The sequence below is a fragment of the Perognathus longimembris genome, unplaced genomic scaffold (genome assembly GCF_023159225.1).
Source record: "Perognathus longimembris pacificus isolate PPM17 unplaced genomic scaffold, ASM2315922v1 HiC_scaffold_4592, whole genome shotgun sequence".
NCBI classification, from domain to species: domain Eukaryota; kingdom Metazoa; phylum Chordata; class Mammalia; order Rodentia; family Heteromyidae; genus Perognathus; species Perognathus longimembris.
Window position 1 is genome coordinate 17,402 of NW_025959926.1, and position 25,943 is coordinate 43,344.

Consider the following 25,943-nt stretch of genomic DNA (forward strand, 5'->3'; position numbering starts at 1 on the left):
TATATCCCCAGCCCCCTGGAGTTCATTTTAGTAACTCTTATTTTGTGTGACCAGAGGCACATGGCCATTGCCCTTGGTGACCCTCTCCTGAGCGTGTCCGCCTCTGGTCTCACTGTGTGTGAATGCCTGGACCCCTGTATAACTTATCCTGTCGCGGGGTATTTCGGATCTAGCTTCCGCAGATGAGAGGAGACAGGGAATGTGCGTCTCTCCGAGCTTGGCTCCCCTCGCTTAGCATGATTTGTCCTAGGCCCGTCCATTTCCCTGCGAATGAGATGACGCTGTTCTTCCTAAGGGCTGTGTGAAATCCCACGTCTGCACGTACCACGCGTTTGGATCCGCGCACCCCTTGTGGGCACCCGGGCTGCGTTCACGCGGGGCTGTGGTGGCTAGGCCGTGGAATGGAGTGCGAGTGTCTTTATGCATCCCGGCGCGTGACGCTCAGAGTGGACGCCAGGAGTGGTAGGGCCGCGTCAGGGGCGGTCCCGGTTAGCTTGTGGAGGAGCCTCAAGACGGCTGTCCGGAGTGGTTGTACTAGCTGATCCTCCCGCCGGCAGAGCCGTCGCTTCCTCCTCCCGCCGGCCCGCCCGCATTTGCTGCTGTGTGAAGCCAGGGTTGGCCGCTCTCACTGCGGGGAGATGAATCCGCGTTGTTCTGAGTTGTGCTTTCTTTCTGGCAGGGGCGATGAGTATCTCCTCGTGAGTTTCTTTGCCAGCCTTATGTTTTTGTCTGAGAAGTCTCTCCTTAACTCCTTTGGGAGGGCTTCGTTTCTTTAGTTCCTTGTATGTTCTGGATATTAGGCTTTTGCAGATGTATTGCTGGCAAAGGTCTCTCCCGGTCTGTAGGTTGTCTTTCTAGTTGAGTAACTGTGTCCTTTGCTGTGCAGAAAGCTTTTAGTTTGGTGTAATCCCATTTGTCGAGTCTCTTTCCTATCTGCTGTACCCCAGAGACTCTTTTTAAAAAAGAGTTTCTGCCTATGCCTATGAGTTCTAGTGTTTGTTCTACTTCTTACAGTAAGTTTCAGGGCTGACGTTGAGGTCTTTGGTCCACTTTGAGTTAGTTGATCATAGTGCATGGTGGCAAACAGGGGTCCACTTTTAGTGTTCTACATATGAGTGTCCAGTTTTCCCAGCACCAGTTATGGAAGAGGGGAGGGAGGGAGGGGAAGGAAGAGGAAAGAACTCCCCTGCTCTCTGTCTCATCCAGTCTCTCCACCCCGCCCCCTGCCTCCCCTCCACCTCTTCTGACTCAGGCCCTGTGTCTTCTGTTGTCATCCACATCCACACCCAAGCCACACGGGTTTTGTTTTCTAATCTCCCTCTCTTTCACAAACCAGTCTTTATTCTTGAATCATGACTGTTTATGTCTGCCCGGATTCCTGGGAACCTGGCCAGCGCCTACCCAGCAGGTCTCCAGGGCCCAGAGGAGGGGCCACGATCACCGCCCCAGTTGTTAGAGTGACTCGAGTGGGATTGTCACCAGGCACATGATCCTGAAATAAGATAATCAAGTGTGTATTTGTCAGGATGTCTCTGTCCATCTGGAACATTCCAGCATTTACAAAATGTTCTCCCCGTTTGGGGACTTTCAATCTTTCCTCAGACTGCATGTTTTGATTCTCCTTATATGATACCGTCTTGGATAACAGCTCCTCTCGGAGCCAGGAGTTTCTACCCTTGAAGTCCAGCTTCCTGTTGCTCTTCTGGCTCCATGAAAGGGACTGGGGGTTATGTCTCCTATTAATGAGATTCCTGGGGAACAGGGGAGGTCTGTGTGCACTGCGGCCTGAGTGAGGCGAGGTGACATTGGAGGACTGACTGGTACACTGTGGCATTTCGTGCTATATTGAATGTTGGTTGAGCACCTCCTTATTTGCAAGCACCAGTGATATGGGGATTCAAAACATGAAAAGGTTACAGCTTTGCCCTCTTCCTCTAACAGGAAAGAGGAAAAGAAAGAAACAGATCGTGTTCATAGGAAGGAGTGAGTACCATAGTTAGATACAATCGAAGTGGCAGCAGGAGCTGGTTGTGTGTAATCCTAGCTATTCAGGAGGCCGAGCTCTGAGGATCCTGATTTGAAGACAACCAGGGCAGACAAATGCAAAATACTCTTATCTCCAATTAACCAGTAAAAAGCCAGAGGCAGAGGTGTTGCTCAAGTGGTAGAGTGCCAGCCTTGAGCAAAAAAGCCAAAGAAGAGCACTGAGGCCCTGAGCTCAAACTCCAGTACACACAGACACACACAAGTGGTCTAAGTTTGTTGGGGCAAAAAAGGCCAAACTTGGTGCCTTACGGATAAAATGTGACTTACACTGCTTGCCTACAGGACCTATTTAAATGTTTTTAATTATTTGTGTGTGCACTGGTCCTTGAGCTCGGCTTCTTGTGCTCTTGCTTGGCGTTTTCCTCTCCATGCTGGCACTCTGCCACTTGAGCAACATTCTACTGCCAGCTTTTTGCTGGCTAATGGGATATAGGAGTCTCTTGGATTTGTGTGCCTGGACTGGCTTTGAACCTCCACCCTTAGATCTCAGCGTCCTAAGTAGTTAGGGTTACAAACACGAGGCGCTGGTGTCTGGCCGCAGGCCCCATTGTGAAGAATGAATAGAATCACCAGGCTTGGGGAAGCCGGGGACTCTTGGAGAAGAGGGTGTGTGTCAGGTTGTTCCTGAGGAGAGGGTGCGATGCAGCATGCCCTGCTGAAATCAGGCACGGATCAAATGAGGTTGTGAAATCCTTGGAGAATAAAAGCTCTGCGTAACCTTAAGGTGTTGCTAAAACGCAATCAGTCATTCAGGACTCCGAGTCCCGGGCACAGGCAGGAGGAAACAAAAACAGCCCGCAGCTTCTGTGTGCGTGGCCACGAGGGCCTTTCGAGCACCAGGTGTCCTGGTCGCCGCCGCGGCCAGGAAAAGGAGGGGCTGGAGGGCTTTCGTTCCCTTCCCCCTTCTCCTCCTGCTCTTCCCCCCATCAGGAGGCCAGAGCCACCCTCCTTCCCCTTCCCCGCGAGCTGGGTGGGTGCGTGAGGAGAGCAGAGCCAAGCGGGGCGCCCTTCCTGAGAGTCCCTAGGGAAATGCAGATCCAAAGCACAGCGAAGGTGGGAAGCTGCGAGGTGGCCCAGCGGAGCGCTCGCCTAGCGTGCACCAAGCCCTGGGTTCCATTCCTCAGCACCACAGACACAGAAAGAGCCGGAAGGGGCGCTGGGGCTCAAGTGGCAGAGTGCTGGCCTTGAGCAAAAAGAAGCCAGGGACAGCGCTCAGGCCCCGAGTTCCAGCCCCAGGACTGGCCAAAAACAAACCAAACCAAAGCACAGTGAAATGCCCCGCCGGCAGCCAGGCTTGTGCCCTCTGCACCCCCACACTGGGGGTAGAGCGAGGGCTCAGCACTTGGCAATGCCGGTTATTGATAAAGATACAGAATGACAGCAATTGCCGTACATTATTGGTGGGAGTGCAAAGTGGTGTTGCTTCTTTGGAAAAATGGCAGGGGTGTGTGTGTGCGTGTGTCACTGTCTCAGAACTGTGGCTTGAATCCAGGGCCGTGCACTCTCACTCAGCTCTTTTACTCAGAGCTGTCGCACACTACCACATGAGCCCTAGCTACTGTTCTTTCTTTTTTTTTTTTTTTTTTTTGGCCAGTCCTGGGGCTTGGACTCAGGGCCTGAGCACTGTCCCTGGCTTCTTCCCGCTCAAGGCTAGCACTCTGCCACTTGAGCCACAGCGCCGCTTCTGGCCGTTTTCTGTATATGTGGTGCTGAGGAATCGAACCCAGGGCTTCATGCATGCAAGGTGAGCACTCTACCACTAAGCCACATCCCAGTCTGTAAATTTTTTGGACTTTTGTTTTGTTTTGAGTCGGGGGGAGGGGTTGGGGAGGTGGGAAGGTAGGAGAAAAATGAGGGAGGTAACAAGTTTGATAAGAAATGTACTCAGTGCCTCTGTAACCCCTCTGTACATCACTTTGGCAATAAATACATGGTTAAAAGTCTAGCCTGGAGGGCTGGGGATATGGCCTAGTGGCAAGAGTGCTCGCCTCGTATACATGAGGCCTTGGGTTCAATTCCCCAGCACCACATATACAGAAAACGGCCAGAAGTGGCGCTGTGGCTCAAGGGGCAGAGTGCTAGCCTTGAGCAAAAAGAAGCCAGGGACAGTGCCCAGGCCCTGAGTCCAAGCCCCAGGACTGGCCAAAAAAAAAAAAAAAAAAAAAAAAAAAAATCTAGCCTGGAAGCATGGCTTAAGTGGTAGAGAACCAATTGAGCAAGAAAGCCAAGCAAGTACCAGGCTCTGAATGCCAACCCTGTAACAGAAAGAAAAAATAGTGACATTTGAGCCAGTTGTAGTGATACATAGCTGTATCCCAGCTCTTGGGAGGTTGAGGCGGGAGGACTAGGAGTTTGAGGTCAGACTGTGCTACGTAGTAAAACCCTGTCATCAGCAACAACTGTAATAATAATAATACTAGGGGTTGTAGCTCACTGAGTGCTTCCTTGTATGTAGGAGGCCTTAGCTTCCATCCCCAGCAACACACACGCACGCACGCATGCACACAGTGAATTTCACAAAATGTAGATTAACCCTGAAAAAAAAAAACTAGAGCCCCTAGACTTCTCTTGCCTCAAAAACAGACTCAGAAAAGTGATTTCCAAGCACTCGGCAGTGCTGAGGGTTCCCCTTGAAGAGATAATGCCTTGAATACTAAGTCCATGCTCGTGCCTACCTTCCTTGCCTGCTTTTGGCTTCTAGCCCTGCGTGTGCTCTGACCAAGCTCTCATTTGGGGTGTGTAATCCTCATTTGTAACTGGTTAGCGGAGCCCACGGTTCTCACCACCGGGGCTGAGCTCGCTTGCCACAGTTCCGTCCTCCTGTAGCCTGTGCGGACATGCCTGGGCCTCTCTGTCGTTCCAGTGCTCCTCACGTGGGTCAACTGCGCCAGTGTGCGGTGGGCCACGCGGGTTCAAGACATCTTCACGGCGGGGAAGCTCTTGGCCCTGGCTCTGATCATCGTCATGGGGATTGTACAGATATGCAAAGGTGAGTGTGGAGGGAGCCACGGGGCCCTGCACAACTTGCACACGCACAGGCCTCTCACTTCGGGCTTCCCCAGAGTTAAGGGGTGCCGCCACCACCACTACCCCAGCTTGGAAAGCTCTGTCTCCCCACAGCTAGCGTGCACAGCTAGGTAAAGAAGCCAGATCCCTGTAAAGCAGAGCACCTTGCATCTTCCTTTGCACCCCATCCGTTTATCAAAGTGGAGGACAAAGGAGAACTTTATGTTTCAAAATTCCTTATAATCTCTGCACGAGAGAGCGCTCCCTTCCCGGCGCCCCTGCCGACATTCCCCGCTGGATGTGGCCCTTTGGAAGCCGGGAGTCATCCCTGGGCTCTGTTCAACGTCACTTGTCAATGAGACGGCAAACAGGGAGCCCTCCACCCTGCCCACAAACGCTGATGGCAGCGAGGGCCGCCGTACTCCAGAAAGCCAGCTTCTTCTGTAGTGTATTCCTGATTACCTTAGACAATTGGATTATGTCTCCGTTGCTCGAAATACAAGCAGGGAGGGGTTGTGCATGCGCGTGCTAGGCGGGCTTCGTGCCACGGAAGCCCTTACCTCCAACTAACCAGCAAACAGCCAGAAGTGGATGTGCGCCTCCAGTATTAGAGCTGCACCCTTGAACAAAAGCGCAAAGCCCAGCGCTCAAACCCTCAGACTGGTTAAAAGAAAAGGAAGAAAGAAAAAAAGCAGGGCTGGGAATGTGGCTTAGTGGTAGAGTGCTTGCCTAGCATGCACAAAGCCCTGGGTTTGATTCCCCAGCACCACATACACAGAAAATGGCCAGAAGTGGCGCTGTGGCTCAAGTGGCAGAGTGCTAGCCTTGAGCAAAAAGAAGCCAGGGACAGTGCTCAGGCCCTGAGTCCAAGGCCCAGGACTGGCCAAAAAAGAAAATAGCAAGGAAGGAAGGAAGGACAGAAAGGGAAAGGAAGGAAAGGAGGGAAAAGGGAAAGAAAAAAGGAAGGAGAAAAGATCGTAACAAGCTTGAACTACAAAGAAACTTCTGTTTGTCGTTCTTGATGCTTTCTTCATGAAAATGCACACACTTGGATGTCAGGGGCACTGCCAATGGCTCCAATACCGGTTCCAGAGCAGCCCCCCCCCCCCCCCCCCCAGTTTACCCTTGCCTTTCTTTTCACATTCCCAACCATGCTGTGCAAACTCAGGCCTCTGAGGCACGGAAAGTTCCGGACCTGCATTTCCCCGCTCCTGTGAACCCCATTTGTGTGGCAGGCGGGGTTCACCACAGACTGGAGAGCTGGAGTTGGGTCACGGGTGGAGGGGGTGGGGAGGGCTGGGGTGGGGCCCGTGAGCCTGGAGGGGGGCCTGGACCAAGCAACCTCTCGTCCGATTTGTCCTTAGGTGAATTCTTCTGGCTGGAGCCAAAGAACGCATTTGAGAATTTCCAGAAGCCTGACATTGGCCTCATCGCCCTGGCTTTCCTTCAGGGCTCCTTCGCCTACGGAGGGTGGAACTTCCTCAATTACGTGACAGAGGAACTCGTGGACCCCTACAAGTGAGTTGCGGTGGCCCCGCTCCCGCCCTCCCCTGCCGCAGGGCACCGGGCACAGGTGTGCTCCCGCCCCTCTGCCCCGATCTGCCCCAGGCCCCGACCTGCCCCCACGCCCTGTCCGCCCTGAAGGAACAGCTCATTTCTCAGGAACTGAAACCATTTGCCGTCGGGCCGTGCAGGGGAGAGCCCGTCCTGTGAATGTCCCCAGGCGGGGTAGGAGCGGCCGGCCGTAGGGATGGAGTCTGGGGACGGATGGAGTCTGGGGACGGAGTCAACCGCCCTGGAGAGCGAATGGTGTCCCCAGGGCTCTGGGTCACTTCCCTGTTCCGGGACACGCTGCTCCTTGTGACTGGAGGCGGCAGGACGTGTCTGTGGCAGGGATCGAGGGCAGGAAGCACGCGGCCAGCACCGCCATCTCATTTCCACATTTGCCTTGTCCCAAAGGCAGCGAAAGAGCCACGTCCCGGGCGAGGAGGCCCGGAGAAGCCGGGCCTCCGCTGGCTCCCGCTGGCTCCCGCTGGCACACCCCCGTCTCACCTCCTCTCCCTCTACAGGAACCTTCCCAGAGCCATCTTCATCTCCATCCCACTGGTCACATTTGTGTATGTCTTTGCCAATGTCGCGTATGTCACTGCAATGTCCCCTCAGGAGCTGCTGGCATCAAACGCGGTCGCTGTGGTAAGAAATCAAACCCAGAGTCCCGGCAGAGACTCACTGGCTCAGCCCCGCACGCGTTTCCCTGACCCATGATCTCACACAGCGGACATCACCCCCAGGCGTCAGGGCAGAACTCCCAGTGTCCAGCACACGGATGGCCGGCCTGGTCCACAGCAGCTGCAGGCCGAGCTGAGCCTCCCCACAGAGCCATGCTGCTCCGGGAAGCTGAGCACCGGGCGCCCAGCGCCTTGCAGGACAAACGAGCTGGCTCCTGGGCTCAGACCCTCTCAGCGCCGGGCTTTAGGGTCACATAGAAGGTCATACCATGGCATGAAGCAGTCATTCATCTCTCCCTTCCCTCCTCGGGGAATCACCCAAGCGGATTCTGTCCCTCATCTGGGAAGAGTGGGTGCTGGGAAACAGTTTTGTCTCCCAGCAGGGGTCACGCTCTTTGGGAAACCATGAGATCCTTGATCCCTGAGAAAGGCCTGGAAGCAATGCTGCCTCCAGTCTCAGTTCCGTTTGTACCATGAGATCCTTGATCCCTGAGAAAGGCCTGGAAGCAATGCTGCCTCCAGTCTCTGTTCCGTTTCCCAGCAGGGGTCACGCTCTTTGGGAAACGTACCATGAGATCCTTGATCCCTGAGAAAGGCCTGGAAGCAATGCTGCTTCCAGCCTCCAGCCGGGACGCGCTCCACCCTAACCGTGTCATTCTGTATCTCCTCTCTGGAGGCAGAATTAGAAGGGCCCACACAGCAGGACATCTGTCCGAGGCCGACCCTCCCCTGCACGGGCAATCACCCCCACTGGAACCCTGGGAAGGGCCCGTCCCACATCGTGGTCTCTTCAGGACACAAAGACTAATCTATATAGATTTAGAACGGAAGTCATGGTTGAATCATGTTTTTCCACTAACATAAACTGTTGTACACATTAAGAAATCCTCCTGCTGTAAGTTGGGGTCCACCTCTATTTCACAGCTGGGAAAATGAAGCTCAAAGGTAACAAACCTGCTGCGTACTGGTGGCCTGTAATCCTAGCTGCTCAGGAGCCTGAGATCTGAGGATCGCGGTTCAAAGCCAGCCCGGGCAGGAAAGTCTGTGAGACTCTTATCTCCAGGGCAGGAAAGTACATGAGACTCTAATCTCCAAGTCAGGAAAGTCCGTGAGACTCTAATCTCCAAGTACCCACCAGAAAACCAGAAGTGGCGCTGTGGCTCAAGTGGTAGAGAACTTTGCCTTGAGCTGAATAACTCAGGGACGGCGCCCAGGCCGAGTTCAAGCCCCATGGCCTACTGATTAACTAAATAAAATTACAAATCTGTGGGAGCCAATGGTTTGTGTCTACCTACTCAAGAGGCTAAGATCTTGGGTAGGAAAGTTACGAAGACTTTATTTGGGGGGAGGGGGGTGGTCATGGGGCTTGAACTCAGGGCCTGGGCACTGTCCCTGAGCTTTTTTGCTTAAGGCCAGTGTTCTAGGTCTTGAGCCACAGTGCCACTTCTCGTGTTTGATTCGTTAATTGGAGGTAAGAGTCTTATGGGGACTTTTCGGCTGGCCCCGGCTGGCTTTGAACCTCAGTCCTCAGATCTCAGCCTCCTGCGGAGCTAGGATGACACGTGAGTCACCAGCACCCGGATTCCTAAGCCTTTTTTTTTTTTTGTCTGTGCTAGGGATTGAACTCAGGGCCTGAGCACTGTCCCTGAGCTTCTCTGTGCTCAAGTCTAGCACTCTACCACTTGAGCAACAGCTCAACAGATGATAAAAGGATGGATTTATTGGGGAAGTAAAAAGCGAACCGACTGGCCAGGGTTGCAGCCCAGACTCAGCAGCTGAAACTGTGACTCATGTCTATCTTTTTTTTTTTTTTCTTTTTTTTGCCAGTCCTGGCACTTGAACTCAGGGCCTGAGCTTCTTTTTGCTCAAGGCTAGCACTCTGCCACTTGAGCCACAGCACCATTTCTGGCCTTTTCTGTATATGTGGTGCTGAAGAATCAAACCCAGGGCTTCACGCATGCTAGGCAAGCACTCTGCCACTGAGCCATGTTCCCAGCCCCCAGACTTTTTTTTTTTTTTTTTTTTGGCTAGTCCTAGGCCTTGGACTCAGGGCCTGAGCTTCTTTTTTTTTTTTGCCGTCCTGGGCCTTGGACTCAGGGCCTGAGCACTGTCCCTGGCTACTTCCCGCTCAAGGCTAGCACTCTGCCACTTGAGCCACAGCGCCCCCTCTGGCCGTTTTCTGTATATGTGGTGCTGGGGAATTGAACCCAGGGCCTCGTGTATACGAGGCAAGCACTCTTGCCACTAGGCACTAGGCCATATCCCCAGCCCCCCCCCCCCAGCCTTTAAAAAAAAAAATCATTTATTGGAGATAAGAGTCTCATGGAGTTTCCTACCCAGGCTAGCTTTGAACTGTGATCCTCAGATCTCAAGAGTAGCTAGGACTACAGGTGTGAGCCACTGGCTCTTGGCTTCTGAGACTTTTATCTCTAATTAATCACCAAAAAGCCAGAAAGGAACTGTGGCTGAAGTAGTAGAGCACTAGCCTTGGGCACAGAAGCTCAAGAACAGTGCACAGGCCCTGAGTTCAAGCCCTGAGGCCAGCACTGGAAAAAAAAAAAGAGAACAAACCTTTGAGCTGGGGGCATCGCCCAAGTGGCAGAGGACTTACCTAGCAACGACAAAGGCCTGGATTAAATCCTTGGTACCATGCAAAAAAGAAAAAAAGAGAAAGGAAAGAAGGGAGGGAGGAGGGAAGGAGAGAGGAAGGAAGGGGGGAAAGGAGGGAAAAATTATAAACTTGTAGCATCCGGGAAGCTGAGGCAGGAGAATCCGAGGTAGAGGACAGTCTGGGTTACATAATAAGAACCAGCTCAAAAACCAGACAGCCCGCACGTGCTGGTGGCTCTGCCTATAATCCCAGCTGCTCAGGAGGCCGAGACGTGAGGCTCAAGGTTCAGAGCCAGCCTAGGCAGACGCGCGGAGAGGCTCTCACCTCCCATTAACCAGCAGAAAGCTGCAGGTAGAGCGCCAGCCTTGAGCGGAAAGCTAAGGGAGACTTACGGGTTCAAGCCCAAGTACTGGCGCACGCACACACAGGCACGTTACAAACCTCAGGCTAGAACCGGGCAACCATGATGGCAAAGCCCCAGTTTTCATCTCCAACAGTGGGAAAAGAAATGGCGATCTCGGCTCACGTGGAGCGAGGGTAACTCACAAGCCTGGAGCTCTCCTGCTCCCCGGGAGGCCTGGGCGCCCCCTTGCCTTGCGCTCCCTAGGCGGGTGCTGAGGAGAACGGCTAAGCCTGTACCCCCATGTCTTCATTCCTAGAGAAGGCCCCCAGTGTTAGCTCGTTCCTGCCACTCGTGCCGTGCGTGAATGAGCGCAAAGCCCCTTGACTCCTGTGAGCTGTCGGTGCTCATGGCCCAGGCCCGGGCTCCGGGGCTGCTGAGTCAGGGAACCTGCAGGTGGGGGGGGGGCCAAAGCTGGGGTGGAGATGTGCAGTTCTCCTTTGCCACCCCCACCTTGTCTTCTTCCCCAGACTTTCGGAGAGAAGCTCCTGGGAGTCATGGCGTGGATCATGCCCATCTCTGTCGCCCTGTCCACTTTTGGAGGCGTGAACGGGTCCCTCTTCACCTCCTCCCGGTGAGTTCTTCCTGGGCCCTTCCCGGATGCCTCTGCTGTGTGCATTGCTCCGTGTGGACACGGTGGGCTTGTCTCTGTCGGCAGGGCTCTGCGTGGGCTCCTTCGGAAACAGCTTTGCAGGAAGGGGTGCATCGGGGTGGGTGCCGAGGGGTTCGCTACGCACCGGGTGACCAGTATGTGTGGGGTACCGGCCCCAGGTGCTTCACCTGCGCGGGGCTGCATTGTTTCTGAAGGAGCCGGGGCTGTGATGTGATGATTGGCAGCTTCCCTGAGCCGGGGCTGTGATGATTGGCAGCTCCCCTGAGCCAGGGCTGTGATGATTGACAGCTCCCCTGAGCCGGGGCTGTGATGATTGGCAGCTCCCCTGAGCCGGGGCTGTGATGATTGACAGCTCCCCTGAGCCGGGGCTGTGATGATTGGCAGCTCCCCTGAGCCGGGGCTGTGATGATTGGCAGCGGTGTTGCGGCTCTCATCCCACCCTCTGGACACAGGCTGCTGCCGGTTAGAAGGGAACCCCGCTCTGAACAGGGCCAGCAGCCTCTGCATCTGGCTTCCCTCTTATTCTAGAACGAGGCTGTACATGCACTAAGAGCACTCAGAGCATCAGGAGGGTTCAGGTGCTAGGTGGATGCCAGTGGCTCACACCCGGAACCCAGCTACTCAGGAGGCTGGGAGCTAAGGGTTAGGATGCAAAGCCAACCCAGGCAGATAAGTCTGTAAGACTCCATCTCCAAAGTAACCAGCAAAAAGCTGGGCCGGAGGCATGGCTCGAGTGATAGAGAGCAAGCCAAGACAGATCAAGGGCCTGAGTTCAGTTCTCAGTACTGAAAAGTTAGAGGCAGGTGCCAGTGGCTCACGCCTGTAAGCCCAGCTGCTCGGGAGGCTGAGATCTGGGGATCAAGGTTCAAAGCCAGCCTGGGCAGCAAAGTCCGTGAGACTCTTATCGCCAATTACTCACCAGAAAACTGGAAGTGGCACCGTGGCTCAAGTGTGCTAGCCTTGAACCCAAGAGCTCAGGGACAGCGCCCGGCCCAGAGTTCAAGCCCCAGGACTGACCAAAACAAAACAAAAAGGAAGAAAGATAAATAAGCAAGCAAGCAGACCCGTGCCTGGTGTCGGGAGGGGTTGCTGGGCTGGCAGGGCGGCTGCGTTCTTCCGAGCCGGCAGGGCAGGCGTGTGGGCAGCCGGGGCCTCGAGGGTGCGAGTTACACAGGAGCGGCGCTGCCTGGAGGCCCCGGGCGCGGGCCGCGTGCGTGCGTGCGTGCGTGCGTGCGCATGCGCATGGTGTGCGCTGGGCCTCGGCCTCGCCCACCCAGGCCTCCCCTGCTCCAGTGCGGCTCCTCCGCCTCCCCCCCCTCCCCCCGTCGCTCCCGTGCCCTGGAGGACCGTCCTGAGACGCCGAGAGCGCGGATGGATGGGGACGCCGGCTGCGTGCGGGGCGAGGCCCAGCCCGTGCCCGACCTCAAGGAAGGGGAGGGGCCGGTGGAGGGCGGGCGCGGGGGTGGGGGGTGCGCGAAGCCCCGGTCGCCCTCGAGTGTGCTTCTGACAGGACATTGGGTAACGGCGCTGAGAGCTCCCCCCGGCTGGGGGGGGGGCATGCCTGTACTCACAGTGCTGGAGAAACTAACATGGGAAGATTGTGAGTTCAAGGCCAACCTGGGCTGCATAGGGACACTCCCTCCAAACGAACGAACGGCCTTGGGTGCTCGTGCTGCGTCTTTCTGTCGTCCTCACACCATCCCCTTCCATCCCCTTCCTCCGGGCGCTGGCTTCAAGCTGTGATCCTCAGACTTCAGCTCCTGAGCGGCTCGGGTCACAGGCGCCAGCCTCCAGCACCTGCCCGCCATTTTACTTTTTCATGGAATCTTTCTTTTTGGCCAGTCCTGGGCCTTGGACTCAGGGTCTGAGCACTGTCCCTGGCTTCTTCCCGCTCGAGGCTAGCACTCTGCCACCTGAGCCACAGTGCCGCTTCTGGCCGTTTTCCATATATGTGGTGCTGGGAATCGAACCGAGAGCTTCATGTATACGAGGCAAGCGCTCTTGCCACTAGGCCATATTCCCAGCCCCTATGATGTAATAATTTTCCATCTTATGCCTATACCCTATTTTCTTTCACCTAGCTCATGCTTTTAGGATATTTCCAATTTTTTTTCTTATCAGAATATCATTTTACAGGGCCGAGGATATAACTTAAAGATGCACAGGCCCTTGATTTAATATCCAGGGCTGAAAATAATAAAATGACAGTAGCAATAACTGTGCGTGTGGGCACCTCTATAGTCATTTCTTTGGGATAATTTCTTAGGTATACAATAAGTAGCTCTGTATATTTAGTATATCTGTAGTATATTTTAAATACACAATAGAATATACATATTATAAGTATTCAATCTCATGGGTGTTTGCAGCCACGTGACCACCACCCAGTCTGAGAAACTCTTCTCTCCGATTAAACAGCAAAAAAGCTTCACGTCGAGGCGTGGCTGGAGTGCCAGAGCGCCCGCCTTGAGTGAGCACAGCCCAGGGAGAGTGCCCGGGCCCTGAGTTCAAGACCCGGTGACAGCATTAACAAGTAGCCCCTTCTCGAAGGCGCTGCCGCAGCGGAGGCTTTGGAGTGGCGCCCGGGACGCTGCAGTCAGCGCCCGGGGAGCGCGCCCGCCTCCGCGCCATGTCGGCCCAGGGAGGGGGGGGGGGCGGGCAGGGCCTCTGACGCCCCGTGGGTGGGAGATGCGCACAGAGGCCGGCCCGGCTGCAGGGGCGCTGCCGTGTGTGCGGGGGCCGGGACCCCTGGCCTGGGGCCCGCGGCGACCCCCAGCTGACCCGCTTCCTCCCCGCCAGGCTGTTCTTCGCCGGAGCCAGAGAAGGCCACCTTCCCAGCCTGCTGGCCATGATCCACGTGAAGCGCTGCACCCCAATCCCAGCGCTGCTCTTCACGGTGAGGCCCTCTGGTGCCCGCCACCAGCCCAACACACATTCTCCTTCGTGCTTACGCTCAGCTGGAAGTCCATGGTTCACACGCGCGCGCACACACAATCTGGTCCGGCCCTCCGGCCTTGGACGGTCTAGAAACTGTATTCATTGGCTTTACTGATATTCAATAATGTAACACGGCAGGCACTGGTAGCTCCCGCCTGTCATTCTAGCTTCTCAAGAGGCTGAGATCTGAGTAAGGATCGCGGTTCAAAGCTAGCCAGAACAAAAAAGTCAGCAGGATTCTTGCCTCGGGGCTGCGGATGTGGCGTAGCGGTAGGGCCCTCGAGCACCTAGCCTGCAGGAAGCCCTGGGTTCGATTCCTCAGCACCACAGAAACAGAAAAGGCCAGAAGTGGCGCTGTGGCTCAAGTGGCAGAGTGCTAGCCTTGAGCAAAAAGAAGCCAGGGACAGTGCTCAGGCCCCGAGTTCAAGGCCCAGGACTCAGGGGAGAAAAAGGATCTAGGGGGAAATGTTGCCAGAGAGATAAAGGGTAGATTGCAAAGACTTGTCACCCCGGAGGTGGTAGTTCTCTTTATTCACCTGAATGCGGGGTGGAATATTTAAGATGGCGTGGGTGCGCTGGGGAAGTGGCCAGGGCTTCCGGGGGGCGTTTCAGGGTGCTCGTGGTCGCTTCCTTGTAGGAGAGGAGGGGAGAAGACAGCATCCTCTGGGAGCTGCACAACTCTTTCTCGTTTTTGTTTTTTTCATCTGAGCAGCTGATGCAATTCTTTGGCTGCAGGACAAAGGCAACAGGAATCTGGCTCACCCACCCCTTAAAATCTTCCCACCATCAGATTTCAGGGAGGAACAAAGCCTTGCCTTGGCCTCCACAGATGCCCAGAGGGCAAGAGCGTGCCTCAGTCTTTGAGAGCCACACAGGTGACCTTCAAGTTGGGAAGTGACCTTCATCAAGCAAGCCTCATAGGGCTATTATGAAGGTTAAATAAATTCCTCTTATCAGAAGGTTAGAATAAGACCTGCCTATGTAACTAGTTATCCATTTTTAAAAAGGAAAATAAATGAGATGACTCAGCCAGAAGAAAAGGATGGGGACAAGAACAAAGCTTTAATCTTCAGTTAATAATCTTCCCTAAAGGGGAAAAAAAAAAGAAATTTGCTTGAGCTGTAACCACGAGAAAAATATAAAATGACACCAGGGCTGAGACCGAGCCACGTGACCATCGCGTGGCCAAGCCGGGCGTCCATTCCGCGTGGCCAGCCCCACGGCGTGCCGTGCTCATGCCTTTGCGGCCAGCGCGAGCTTCCTGCCAGGCCCTGGTCGTCTGCGTGTGTGATTCTAGCTAGCTGCTCAGGAGAACGAGACCTAGAAACCATAAACCAAAGCCAGCCTGGCCAAGGAAGTCCGCCAGACTCCAGCTAACCACCAGAGAGCCAGAACGGAGGCACCGCCCAGCTGGAGCCAAAAACCCGAGGGACAGGGCCCAGGCCTCGAGTTCAAGCCTCAGTCCTAGTGCAGAAAGGCAGGGGGGCGGGGGAGGGGGAGAAAAGGGAAGCAGGGAGGGAGTTCCTAGCAATAAACGTGGTGTAACAGCTGGGCTACCAGAGGTGAGACACCCCCATCTTGAGATGCGCCCCAGCCTATTTTATTTAGTGCAGTCTGTGGAGGGGAGGGGCACCCCCAACCTGCGGCTCCCCCAGACTCCCAAGGCCCTTCTTAGCACTGATGAGCCCCTCGCTCCCCCAGTGTCTCTCCACCCTGCTGATGTTGGTCACCAGTGACATATACACACTCATCAACTACGTGGGCTTCATCAACTACCTCTTCTACGGGGTGACGGTTGCTGGACAGATCGTCCTTCGCTGGAAGAAGCCTGACATTCCGCGTCCCATCAAGGTGAGAGGACTTGTTTGTTCTGGGGGTCTCCTTCCCCGCCCTCCACCGCGGTGCAGATTTAATCACCTCTGCTCCTAGTCGCGGGCCCTGGGTCAGCATCCCCGTGTGGCTAACGGGTTCCTCTAAAGGAAAAGCCATGTTCTTTTCTGTTACAGGCAAGACCAGAGCAGACTGCAGCATAAATCTAGGCTTGATAGTGTGTGCGCGTGCGCGTGTGTGATAGGGCTTGAACTGAGGGCCTTGTGCTCTGGCTGGACTTGTCACTCGCGGCTCGCGCGCTGTCTCTCTCGCCGTCTTGGGGTGGTGTGAGGAGAGGTTGTCATTGCGTGAGTCAGGTAATGTTCAGGGTCAGTTTCTCGGGCAGGGCTCCCCCTTCCTTCACTCGAGAGCCACAACTCTACGTCCAGCTTTTTTTTCTGGTTAATTGGAGATAGGAGTCTCACAGACTTTTCTGCTTGTGCCAGCTCCCAGCCTTCTGAGTAGCTAGGATGGCAGGCCCCGAGCCCCCGGCTTGCTGTTACTTTCCCTCCACGGTTCCTTTGTTTATTGCCCACGAGGTCTTCTACTCCACTTCTCGTGATAGCTGGTTTTTCTAACCATCAATTCTAACTGGTTCCCAAGTAAGCCTCCAGGACCTCCTCATTAAAAGCTTTCCAGCTTTCTCTACTCCTTTATAATCCCCGGTGGTTATTCTAGCCCCCCCTCCCCCACAGAGTGGGGTGCTCAAAACAAGGGATTAGATCACTAGAATGCTAATCAGAAGAAGAGTCCAGCTGGTGCCGGCGCTCACGCCTGTGATCCTAGCTACTCGGGAGGCTGAGAGCTGAGGATTGTGGTTCAGGGACAAAAGCAAAAGACAAAAAGGGGGGGGCACTTGCCATGTGTGCTCCTACGAGCCCCACCCGGTGGGGGGGGAGCCAGGTGCCCCCGCCCCGGAACATTCCCTCCCTGCCTCTGGGCCGCCCAGCCCCTCCGCGAGTCCCGCCCGCGGCCGGCAGGCGCCATCCTCACGATCCCTGTGGCGCCGTCAGCACCGCCGCCGATGGCGTGGCCTCGTCTGACCCCGCGTGGCCCCGGGCGGCGTGGCAGTGAAGAGCCTGCCTTCCCCACTTCCCCTTCCTGTGCCCGGCTCGCCAGCCTCTGTGGACAGGGCGCTCGTCCTGGCGGCGGGGGCGTGAGACGCGGGCTGAGCCCGGCCGGGCCACGCGGCTCACCGCGCCTCCCCCCACAGGTCAGCCTGCTCTTCCCCGTCATCTACCTGCTGTTCTGGGCCTTCCTGCTCATCTTCAGCCTGTGGTCCGAGCCCGTGGTGTGCGGCATCGGCCTGGCCATTATGCTGACGGGGGTGCCCGTCTATTTCCTGGGTGTCTACTGGCAGCACAAGCCCAAGTGCTTTAGTGACTTCATTGGTGAGTTCCCGCGGCCCCGCATGCTGGGGGGGGGGGGGCGTCCAGAGCTGGGACCCGGGGTCAGCCGCTGGTGGGGGGAGTTAGTTAGGTCAGGATCAAGAAGCAGCCGAGTGCTGCTGGCTCCCGCCTGCCACCGTAGCTCCGCGGGAGACTGAGAGCTCAGGACGGGTCCAAAACTCACCCTAGCAGACGAGTAGAGCACCGGCCTGGAGCCAAAGAGCTAAGCGAGGGTCCAAGGCTCTACTGAGCCCCCGCGGCTCACGCCTGTAATCCTGGCTGAGATCTGAGGCTCAGCGCTCAAAGCCAGACCCGCAGGAAGGCCCGTGAGTCCCTTGTCTTCAATGAATCACCGGAAAAGCAGAAGTGGCGCTGCGGCTCAGAGTTGTAGAGAAGCTAGCTTTGCGTTAAAAAACACTCAGGGACAGCGGTCGGACTCAGAGTTCAAACCCCATGACCAACAACAGAAAGAATCCAAGGTTCTGGGGCTGGGGATATGGCCTAGTGGTAGAGTGCTTGCCTCGTATACATGAGGCCCTGGGTTCGATTCCCCAGCACCACATATACAAAAAACGGCCAGAAGTGGCGCTGTGGCAGAGTGCTAGCCTTGAGCGGGAAGAAGCCAGGGACAGTGCTCAGGCCCTGAGTCCAAGGCCCAGGACTAGAAAAAAATAAAAGAGAATCAGAGGTTCTAAGTTTAAGGCTTAGTGCTGGCCCACACAGGAGCACACAGGCAGGATCTGGGGGCGAGGACCCCGCGCCCGAGTCCCCAGGGCTCTGAGGTGGGGTTGGAGCCGGAGGTGCCAGGTGCTTTTCCAAGACCCCTGGAGGGCAAAGCCCAGCTGATGCCCTGAGCCGCCCTTCGCCTGCCGGCCCGTCGGGGCCCGCGGAGCGCCCACCCGCCCCCACCCGGCCGGGGTCGCGGGCACCGGGAGGAGGGAAGGCCGGGCCTCCGGAGCGAGCCGCGGGGTCGGGCTGGGCCGGGCGGCGTCCGCGCTCACCTGGCGTCCCCCCGGCCCCTCCGCAGAGCTGCTGACGCTGCTGAGCCAGAAGCTGTGCGTGGTCGTCTATCCCCAGATGGAGGGGGGGCGCGGGGCTCGACGGGGGCAGCGAGGACATGGAGGAGGACCAGCAGCAGCAGCAGCCCATGTACCAACCCACCCCCACCAAGGACCAGGACGCGGTGCAGCGCCCTCAGCCCTGAGCGCCCGCTCAGGGTGCCGACCCTCACCTGCCACCCCTCCTCCACCCTCCTCCTGCCCTGCGTCCTTGCCTGGGTATCCACACACACGCGCACGCACGCACACACACGTGCACACACACCACCTGTACTTCTATGGGGGGACAGGTCCTAGGTGTGAGAGGGGAACGGTGATAAAGACACTGACACTTGCACTCAGAGCCGGCCTCTCCCCCGGGGCGCGCGCTGCCCACACCCCACATGCCACAGGGGCGTGGAGGGGCCTCACCGTCAGGCTTCTCTTAGAATCCTGAATTAACTACTGCCGCCCCCGCCCCTGAGCCCCACAGGGGCGGTGAAGATCAGCTGGGGAGACCCCCCCCAGACCCGGAAGCGGAGGGGGGCTCCCCTCCACTCTTCCTGCCAAACCTGGCCTTCCTGTCCCAGAAGGACTCCCTCCCCCCATCTGCAGACCAAGGGCAGGCAGGACCGTCCCCCCCCCCCCACCCCCGAGCTGCAGAGCTGCAGCCCCCGCCTCCTCCTGCCCCCCACACACTGCCTGAGCCCGGAGGCCACAAAGACGGCTTGCGCTCCACACGAGTGACCGGGTGACCGTGACCAACTGATCATGGAGCCCCTGCCACGCCCCCTCCCCGCCCCCAGAGAGCAGGAGGGGCACAGCCCCCCGCCCTGCCCCAGCCAGCACCCCTGCCTCCGCCACGGGGCTCGGGGACCGGGTGCGAAGCATCCACAGGCCTGAAACCAAACGGTGCCTGAAAATGCCCCTCGGCCCGCCCGCCCCTCAGGAGGGGCAGGTGGAAAACGCCCTCACTGGGCGCAAGGCCGGCTTCCCGCCTGCCCGCGAAGGCGTGTCGGAGGAGTCCGCTCCTTCCCATGCGATCCCAGTGACTCGGGAGGCTGAGATCTGAGGATCGCAGTGCAAAGCCAGCCCAGACAGGAAAGCCAACCACCCGAAAGCCAGAAGTGGAGCTGCGCTGCGGCTCCAGCGGTAGAGCATTGGCCTTGAGCAGAAAAAGCTCAGGGGCAGCGCCCAGGTTGAGTTCAAGCCCCAGGGCGGGTGCATGCACACACACACACACACACACACACACACACACACACACACACACGAGTTCCGCTTCCCCTCCCAATTCCTCACTCTCTGGCCTCACCCCTACCCTATCTTGGGGCCGGATGGAAGGACCGTGGCAGAATGGCACCCGCGTTGGGGATCCCCGGGAACGCGCTCCAGGGGAAGGGGGCCACCCTGCTGCCTGAGCTAGGGACAGGATCCTTCCAGCCCCAGCTCCAGCTGCTGAGACGGGAACCCCGCAGCTGCGGCAGCCCAGCTCCCCCCCACACCCCCACCCCGGGCAGGCAGGGGAGCCTCCGGAGGACCAACACCAGCTTTCCCATCGCCCTCTTCGCATTCCTCATCCCCTTCCCTTCGTGATCATCCTGTTTCTGGTAAAGTGGATGCCTTACTTTTTGGATAAATATTTTTGAAGCCTGTATTTCTATTTCTTTTGGATTTTTTTTTTAAATGTTCAGATTTGAGGAGTGGAGTTAGAACCTTGATGATCTTTTGCTAGTGAGTTGGTTTAGGTTTTAGACTTTTGTGTAGGTTTTTATTTCCTTTTCATGCAATAAAATTTTAAATGGAAATGAACTTAGTGTTGATCATTAAATGGCCTTCTGAAACAGAGTCAGTGGAATGATTTTTTCTTAATCAAGAGGTCCTTGGGGGGCTGGGAACATGGCCTGGTGGCAAGAGTGCTCGCCTCATATACATGGAGCCCTGGGTTCGATTCCCCAGCACCACATATATAGAAAACGGCCAGAAGTGGCGCTGTGGCTCAAGTGGCAGAGTGCTAGCCTTGAGCAAAAAGAAGCCAGGGACAGTGCTCAGGCCCTGAGTCCAAGGCCCAGGACTGGCAAAAAAAAAAAAAAAGAGGTCCCTGGTTTTCTGATTGTTTCTAGGATGGCGTTCTGAAAGCCCTTGACCTCCGCACCTTCCAGCTGTCCCAGGGACTCGGAGCCAGTACATCCAAACTACATCCAAACTACCTCTGCTTCCTCTGCACAGTCCAGAGCTACTTGCCTGGAGCCAGGGGAGGGGTGACATGATCCAAAAAGAAATGCACTCTTAGCCAAGTGCTGGTGGCTCACTCGTGCCATCCTAGCTGCTCAGGAGGCTGAGGCCTAAGGATCACAGTTCAAAGCCAGCATGGGCAGGAAAGTCTGTGAGACTCTGGTGTTTTTCCAGTATGGGGGGGTTTGGACTCAGGGCCTGGGCACTGTCTGTGAGCCTCTCTGCTCCAGGCTACAGGTCTACCACTCGAGCCACAGCACCACTTCTGGCTTTTTCGGTGGATGCGGTACCGAGGAATGGAACCCAGGGCTTTAGGCGTGCTCGGCACGCACTCTACTGCTAAGCCTCGCTCCCAGCCCTGTGAGGCTCTCCTCTCCAGTTCACCACCACAAGACCGGAAGTGTCCTGTGGCTCAAGGGGTAGAGCGCCAGCCTTGCGCTGAAAGAGCTCTTGGACATCGCCCAGGCCCTGAGTTCGAGCCTCAGTACTGGCACAAAAAAAAAAAAAAACCAAACCAAAACCCCCATCATCCAAAGCGCTCGCTGGGAGACTCTTCCCTAGAGCGATGGAGAGGACTTAGCTCAGGACTAGGGGCAGGCGGGAGAGAAGGCAGGCTCAGCCCTCCTCGCGCCGGGAGTTCACAGCAGGAGGACGCCGCCAAACTAGGCCCGTCCTCGCTCCTCGCTCCGTCTGTGGGGGGGGGGCACCTTCTCCGCAGTCTGGGGGGGGGAGCACCTCCGCAGTGGGGGGGGGAAGGGGGCTTCTCCGCAGTCTGGGGGGGCACCTTCTCCGCAGTGGGGGGGGCACCTCCGCAGTCTGGGGGGCACCTTCTCCGCAGTCTGGGGGGCACCTTCTCCGCAGTCTGGGGGGCACCTTCTCCGCAGTGGGGGGGGCACCTTCTCCGCAGTCTTGGGGGGCACCTTCTCCCGCAGTCTGGGGGGCACCTTCTCCGCAGTCTGGGGGGCACCTTCTCCGCAGTGGGGGGGGCACCTTCTCCGCAGTCTGGGGGGCACCTTCTCCGCAGTCTGGGGGGCACCTTCTCCGCAGTCTGGGGGGCACCTTCTCCGCAGTCTAGGGGGCACCTTCTCCGCAGTGGGGGGGGCACCTTCTCCGCAGTCGGGGGGGGCACCTTCTCCGCAGTCTGGGGGGGGCACCTCTGCAGGGGGGGGGGAAGGGGGCTCCTCCGCAGTCTGTCCTGGGGGCAGCATTGATGGGGGGCAGCTCTGCTGATGGGCCGGCGCCTGAGGGGCTAGGCGGAGGGCCAGGCCTCACCCCTCACCTCCTGGGCCGCCGGGGTCACAGCCAGGTCACACGCTGGCCCTGCCCCGGCCTCCGCGCCCCCGCCGGGGTTGTGGGCCTCCCAGGCAGCGGGCCGGCTGGCCATCGGGGGCCGGGCGCCAGCACCACCGACGCGCGGCCCTGGCCCGGCCGCCCGCAGCGGCTGCGTGTCCTCGGGCGCCGCTCCACCTGTTGAGCCGCTCCGGGGGCGGCGCGGCGGGGCCTGACCTCCGTGTCTCAATGTGGCCATAGCCTGCTCCTGGCCTTGTGCAACCAGCTCTTCGCCAGGCCTCACATCCATCTTTTTTTTTATTTTCTGTGGGTCGTGGGGCTTGATCTCGGGGCCTGGGCGCCGTCCCGAGCCCTTCAGCTCGAAGGCTGGCGCGGCTACCCACCTGAGCCGCAGCGCCACTGCCGGTCTTCCGGTGGCTAATTGGAGAGGAGAGTCTCGCAGAGGGGCTGGGAATACGGCCTGGTGGTGGCGTGCTCACCTCGCATACCTGAAGCCCTGGGTTCGATTCCTCAGCACCACATAAGCAGGAAAAGCCGGAAGTGGCGCTGTGGCTCAGGTGGCAGAGTGCTGGCGTTGAGCACAAGGAAGCCAGGGACAGCGCTCAGGCCCTGAGTCCAAGCCCCAGGAATGGTCTCCCAGACGTCTCTGCCCATGCTGGCTTCGGATTGTGATCCTCGGATCTCAGTCTCCGGTGCCCCAGTTTTGTTGTTTGTCCCCAGTGCCAGTCCTGGGATTGAAACTCGGGGGCTCCACGCTCTCGCTGGGCCTTTTCACTCAAGACTGGCGTTCTGCCACTTGAGCCACGGACCCACTTTCGGTGAGGCTAGGGAGGAGCCGCACGGGGGGAGGCTGGGCCGGAGTCTTTACCTCCTAGCTGGCCACTGCCAGCAGATTCAAGTCCCAAAAGAATCCGCAGCCTCAAACAGTTAATGCAAAGCTCACCCGGCAAAAATGACAGGATCGGTATGAGGAACTAAACCTAAGGAAAGTGTGTTACAGAGCAAGCTGGGGGGGGGGGGAGCCCTGGGGCAAGAATTCCTCAGAGAAAGACGTTCCTGGCGAAGCAGCCCTGGACGCACCTGCCATCCAGGACGGGGTGAAAAGTCCCCATCATCGGCTACGATGCCAAGATGGCCGTGAGGACCAGAGGGTGTCACTTAGACCCAGTACCCGCACTTCACTTCTTATTTACATGCAGATCCAAGCGGGGCTGGGCACAGGGGTTCCTAGCTACTCAGGAAGCTGAGATCTGCGGGGTCTGCGTTCGGAGTCAGCCGGGGAAGGAAAGTCCATGAGACATTTGTCTCCAAATAGCTACCGAGGAGCCGGAAGTGGCGCTGTGGCTCAAGGGGCAGAGTGCTAGCTTTGACCAGAGAAACTCAAGGACATTACCTAAGTCCTGAGTTCACGCCCAAGAACCAGCGTGCGCGCACAGACACGCGTGCGCACCCCCCACACACACACGCACCGTGTCTCACAGGTTCTTCTGCCCAGGCTGGCTCTGAACCGCCATCCTCAGATCTCAGCCTCGGGAGCAGCTAGGGTGACAGGCCTGAGCCCCTCCCGCTCGCTCCCCCCCAGCCCCCGTTCCTGGCCGGCCCAGATCCACTCCGCGTCGCCCACTCCTGACAAGTCCTCCCGCTCGCTCCCCCCAGCCCCCGTTCCTGGCCGGCCCCAGATCCACTCCGCGTCGCCCACTCCCGACAAGTCCGGGCCTTCCCCCGGCTCCTCTCCACTCCACAGAGACACCGGTTCCCGGAGCCCCCACCCCGTCTGTAAAACGACACCTGCTGATCTCTTCAACCTGGCCAGATGGCCAGATGTGCGGCTCCTCCTGAGCAACAAGCATTTATTTTTAACCCAGGCCTTTTCCCTGTCTTAATTAACTCTGCCAGTCACTTTAAAAAGTACTGTAGAAGTGACGTCCAGAAGGTTTACAGTTACAGACGTCAGGTAAAGAGTCCCACTTCTTTTTGGACAGTGCCCTTCCCCGGCTCTGTCCCGGGCTTTCCCTCCCAGCCCCGCCCACTAGTTGTCACGTGCATTTTCCACGTCGCGTCCTGTGGCTCCGCCCCCGCATCTGTCCACCCCGACAGTCACGTGCATGTTAAGAATTTCAGGTTCTCTGACCTTAGGGAACTCGGGAAGCTTTGGGCAGTCGCTGAAATCACAGCTGCGTATGCGTTTATTTATTAATATAGTCTAACACGAATCTTCAACCCCATGTCCAAGGACTTTCCTTTATATTTTAGGAATAGTAAATCTGTTTATTGAATTTTCCAAGACAAAAAGATTTCTAATTTTTTTAGTCCCCATAAGAGTACTCAAATAAAATATAGCAATTCTCCTGTCCTTAACTTTTCTTCTTTTGTGCTAGTACTGGGACTTGAGTTCAGGGCCTGGGCACTGTCCTGTAGCTTTTCCACTCACGGCTGTTGCTTTACCACTTGAGCCACATTCCCCCTTCTGGCTTCTTGCTAGTTACTTGGAGATAAGAGTCTCATGGACTTTCCTGTGCAGCTGGCTTTGAACCATAATCCTCAGCCACCAGTGCCTGGCTCCCGTCTTTAATTTTAATTCAGGAAATATGATCATCAAAATTTAAGCAATCTTCAAAAGAAGGACCTTCCCCTACCCTGGAAGAGCAAATCGTTACCGGGAGGGGAAAAAAAAAATCCAAGAGTACAGCTGACGGCCTCCGTGCCCGCCATTCCATGCCGGCCACCCAGCCTACGCCATACCTGCCGGCTCTGCCCTCCAGCATGCTTGTCAAGAGCCAGGCAGGCCAGGGGCCGGGGGCTCACGCCTGTCCACCCTCTCAGCTGCCAGCCCAGGCAGGAAAGTCCTTGAGACTGTCCCAAAAAAAGGAGGGGGCAGCAAGTAGAGCTACAGTTCAAGTAGCAGAGTGCTAGCCTTGAAAGGACAGTGCCCAAGCTGTGAGTTCAAGAGCCAGGATTGGTTGGGGGGGGAGGGAGGAAGAAAGAAAAGAAAAGATCCAGGCGCTAGTGGCTTACTCCTATAATCCTAACTACTCAGGAGAATGAGGTGAAAGGAACGTGGTTCAAAGCCAGCCTAGATCGAAAGTCTGAGAGCTTCTATTTCCAAATAACCAACAAAAAAACCTGAGCTGGAGGTATGGCTCCAGTGGTAGAGCACCAGCCGAGCAAGCGCAGGGCACTGGGTTTAAGCCTCCGCACTGGAGGGAAAAGAAAGCTTGTCGAATGGAGATGCCATAGGACCCGTCCGGAGTGCTTTGCAGATACAGCTAGAATAGCACGGGGGGGGGGGGGGGGGCGGAAGCAGGAAGAGGGCCTGGACTCCACATCTAGGGAGACCCGGGGCGCACAGACCTGCCTTCCTCCCCGTGGGAACAGCCCCCCGAGGGGCCTGACCACTGCCGCTGGACAGGGCCAGCAGCTCGCCCAAGGCCGGCAGGGGGCAGGCCGGGGCCGGCCATCCTCGCTATCTCCTCCGGAGGCCGAGGCTCGGGACCCCGAGGACCCCGAGGACCACGACCTACAGCCAGCGGGGCAGAAACACGCTGCGCCACGCCTCTCTCCAAGCAACCGGGCTCAAGGGGTAGAGGGCAGCCTTGAGCGGAAAGCTAAGGGACGGTGTGCGAGCCCCAGTACCAACACGCGCACGCACGCGCACGCGCACGCACGCGCAGACTGTACCCCAGGTCTCTCTGACACTTCAGAGCTGTGCAGAGCCGGCCCCCAGGGAGCGGATGCTGGAAGGAGCGGCGTCCCCACGTCACCAGTACAACATCCACGCATTGTTCCCACGGAGCCCAGCCGGGGGCCGCCGCCGCGGGGCAGGAGAGGGGGCCTGCGGAGGGGGAGCCCCCTCCCTCCGCCCTCCCCGTCAGCGCCTCCCTCCCGCCCGCCAACTCTCCAGTCGCTAGGCAACACTGATGTCACTGGCTGGCGGGGCGTCAGCACCTGCCGGGCCGGCGGGACCCCCGGCCGCTCATCTCCGTGACCCGCGCTGCCCGCTCCCTCCTTTCCTGCCGCCGTGTTTGTCCATCGCCCCGCGTCCTCCAGCAGCGCCCCTGCGCTGCGGAGGGTGAAGGGGGGCACGGCGACTCCCCCCCTCGGCCCCGTGTCATCGGTGTCATGGCAAGAGCGAGGCTGCGCCGGCTCCCCTGGAAACCTGACGTTCTCGTCGATGGTTAGGGTGGCGAGCACCGTCCGTGCCCGGGCGGGACGTCTGTGAGACTCGGCGCTCCAGGTCACCCGCAGAAAGCCAGAAGGGGCGCGTGGCTCGCCGTGCGGGAGGC

General features: G+C 57.5%; 1 protein-coding gene across 1 annotated transcript; it reads left to right on the plus strand.

Moving 5' to 3' along the window:
- The first annotated feature begins 4,909 nt into the window (after positions 1–4,909).
- On the plus strand, positions 4,910–18,302 carry LOC125344906 (large neutral amino acids transporter small subunit 2-like). Its single transcript, XM_048337202.1, is given in 9 exon segments — positions 4,910–5,035; positions 6,417–6,570; positions 7,122–7,245; positions 10,762–10,865; positions 13,704–13,800; positions 15,543–15,692; positions 16,924–17,101; positions 18,126–18,181; positions 18,183–18,302. Coding segments are annotated over 9 exon segments (1,008 nt in total). The 5' UTR covers positions 4,910–5,010.
- Positions 18,303–25,943: the final 7,641 nt, after the last annotated feature.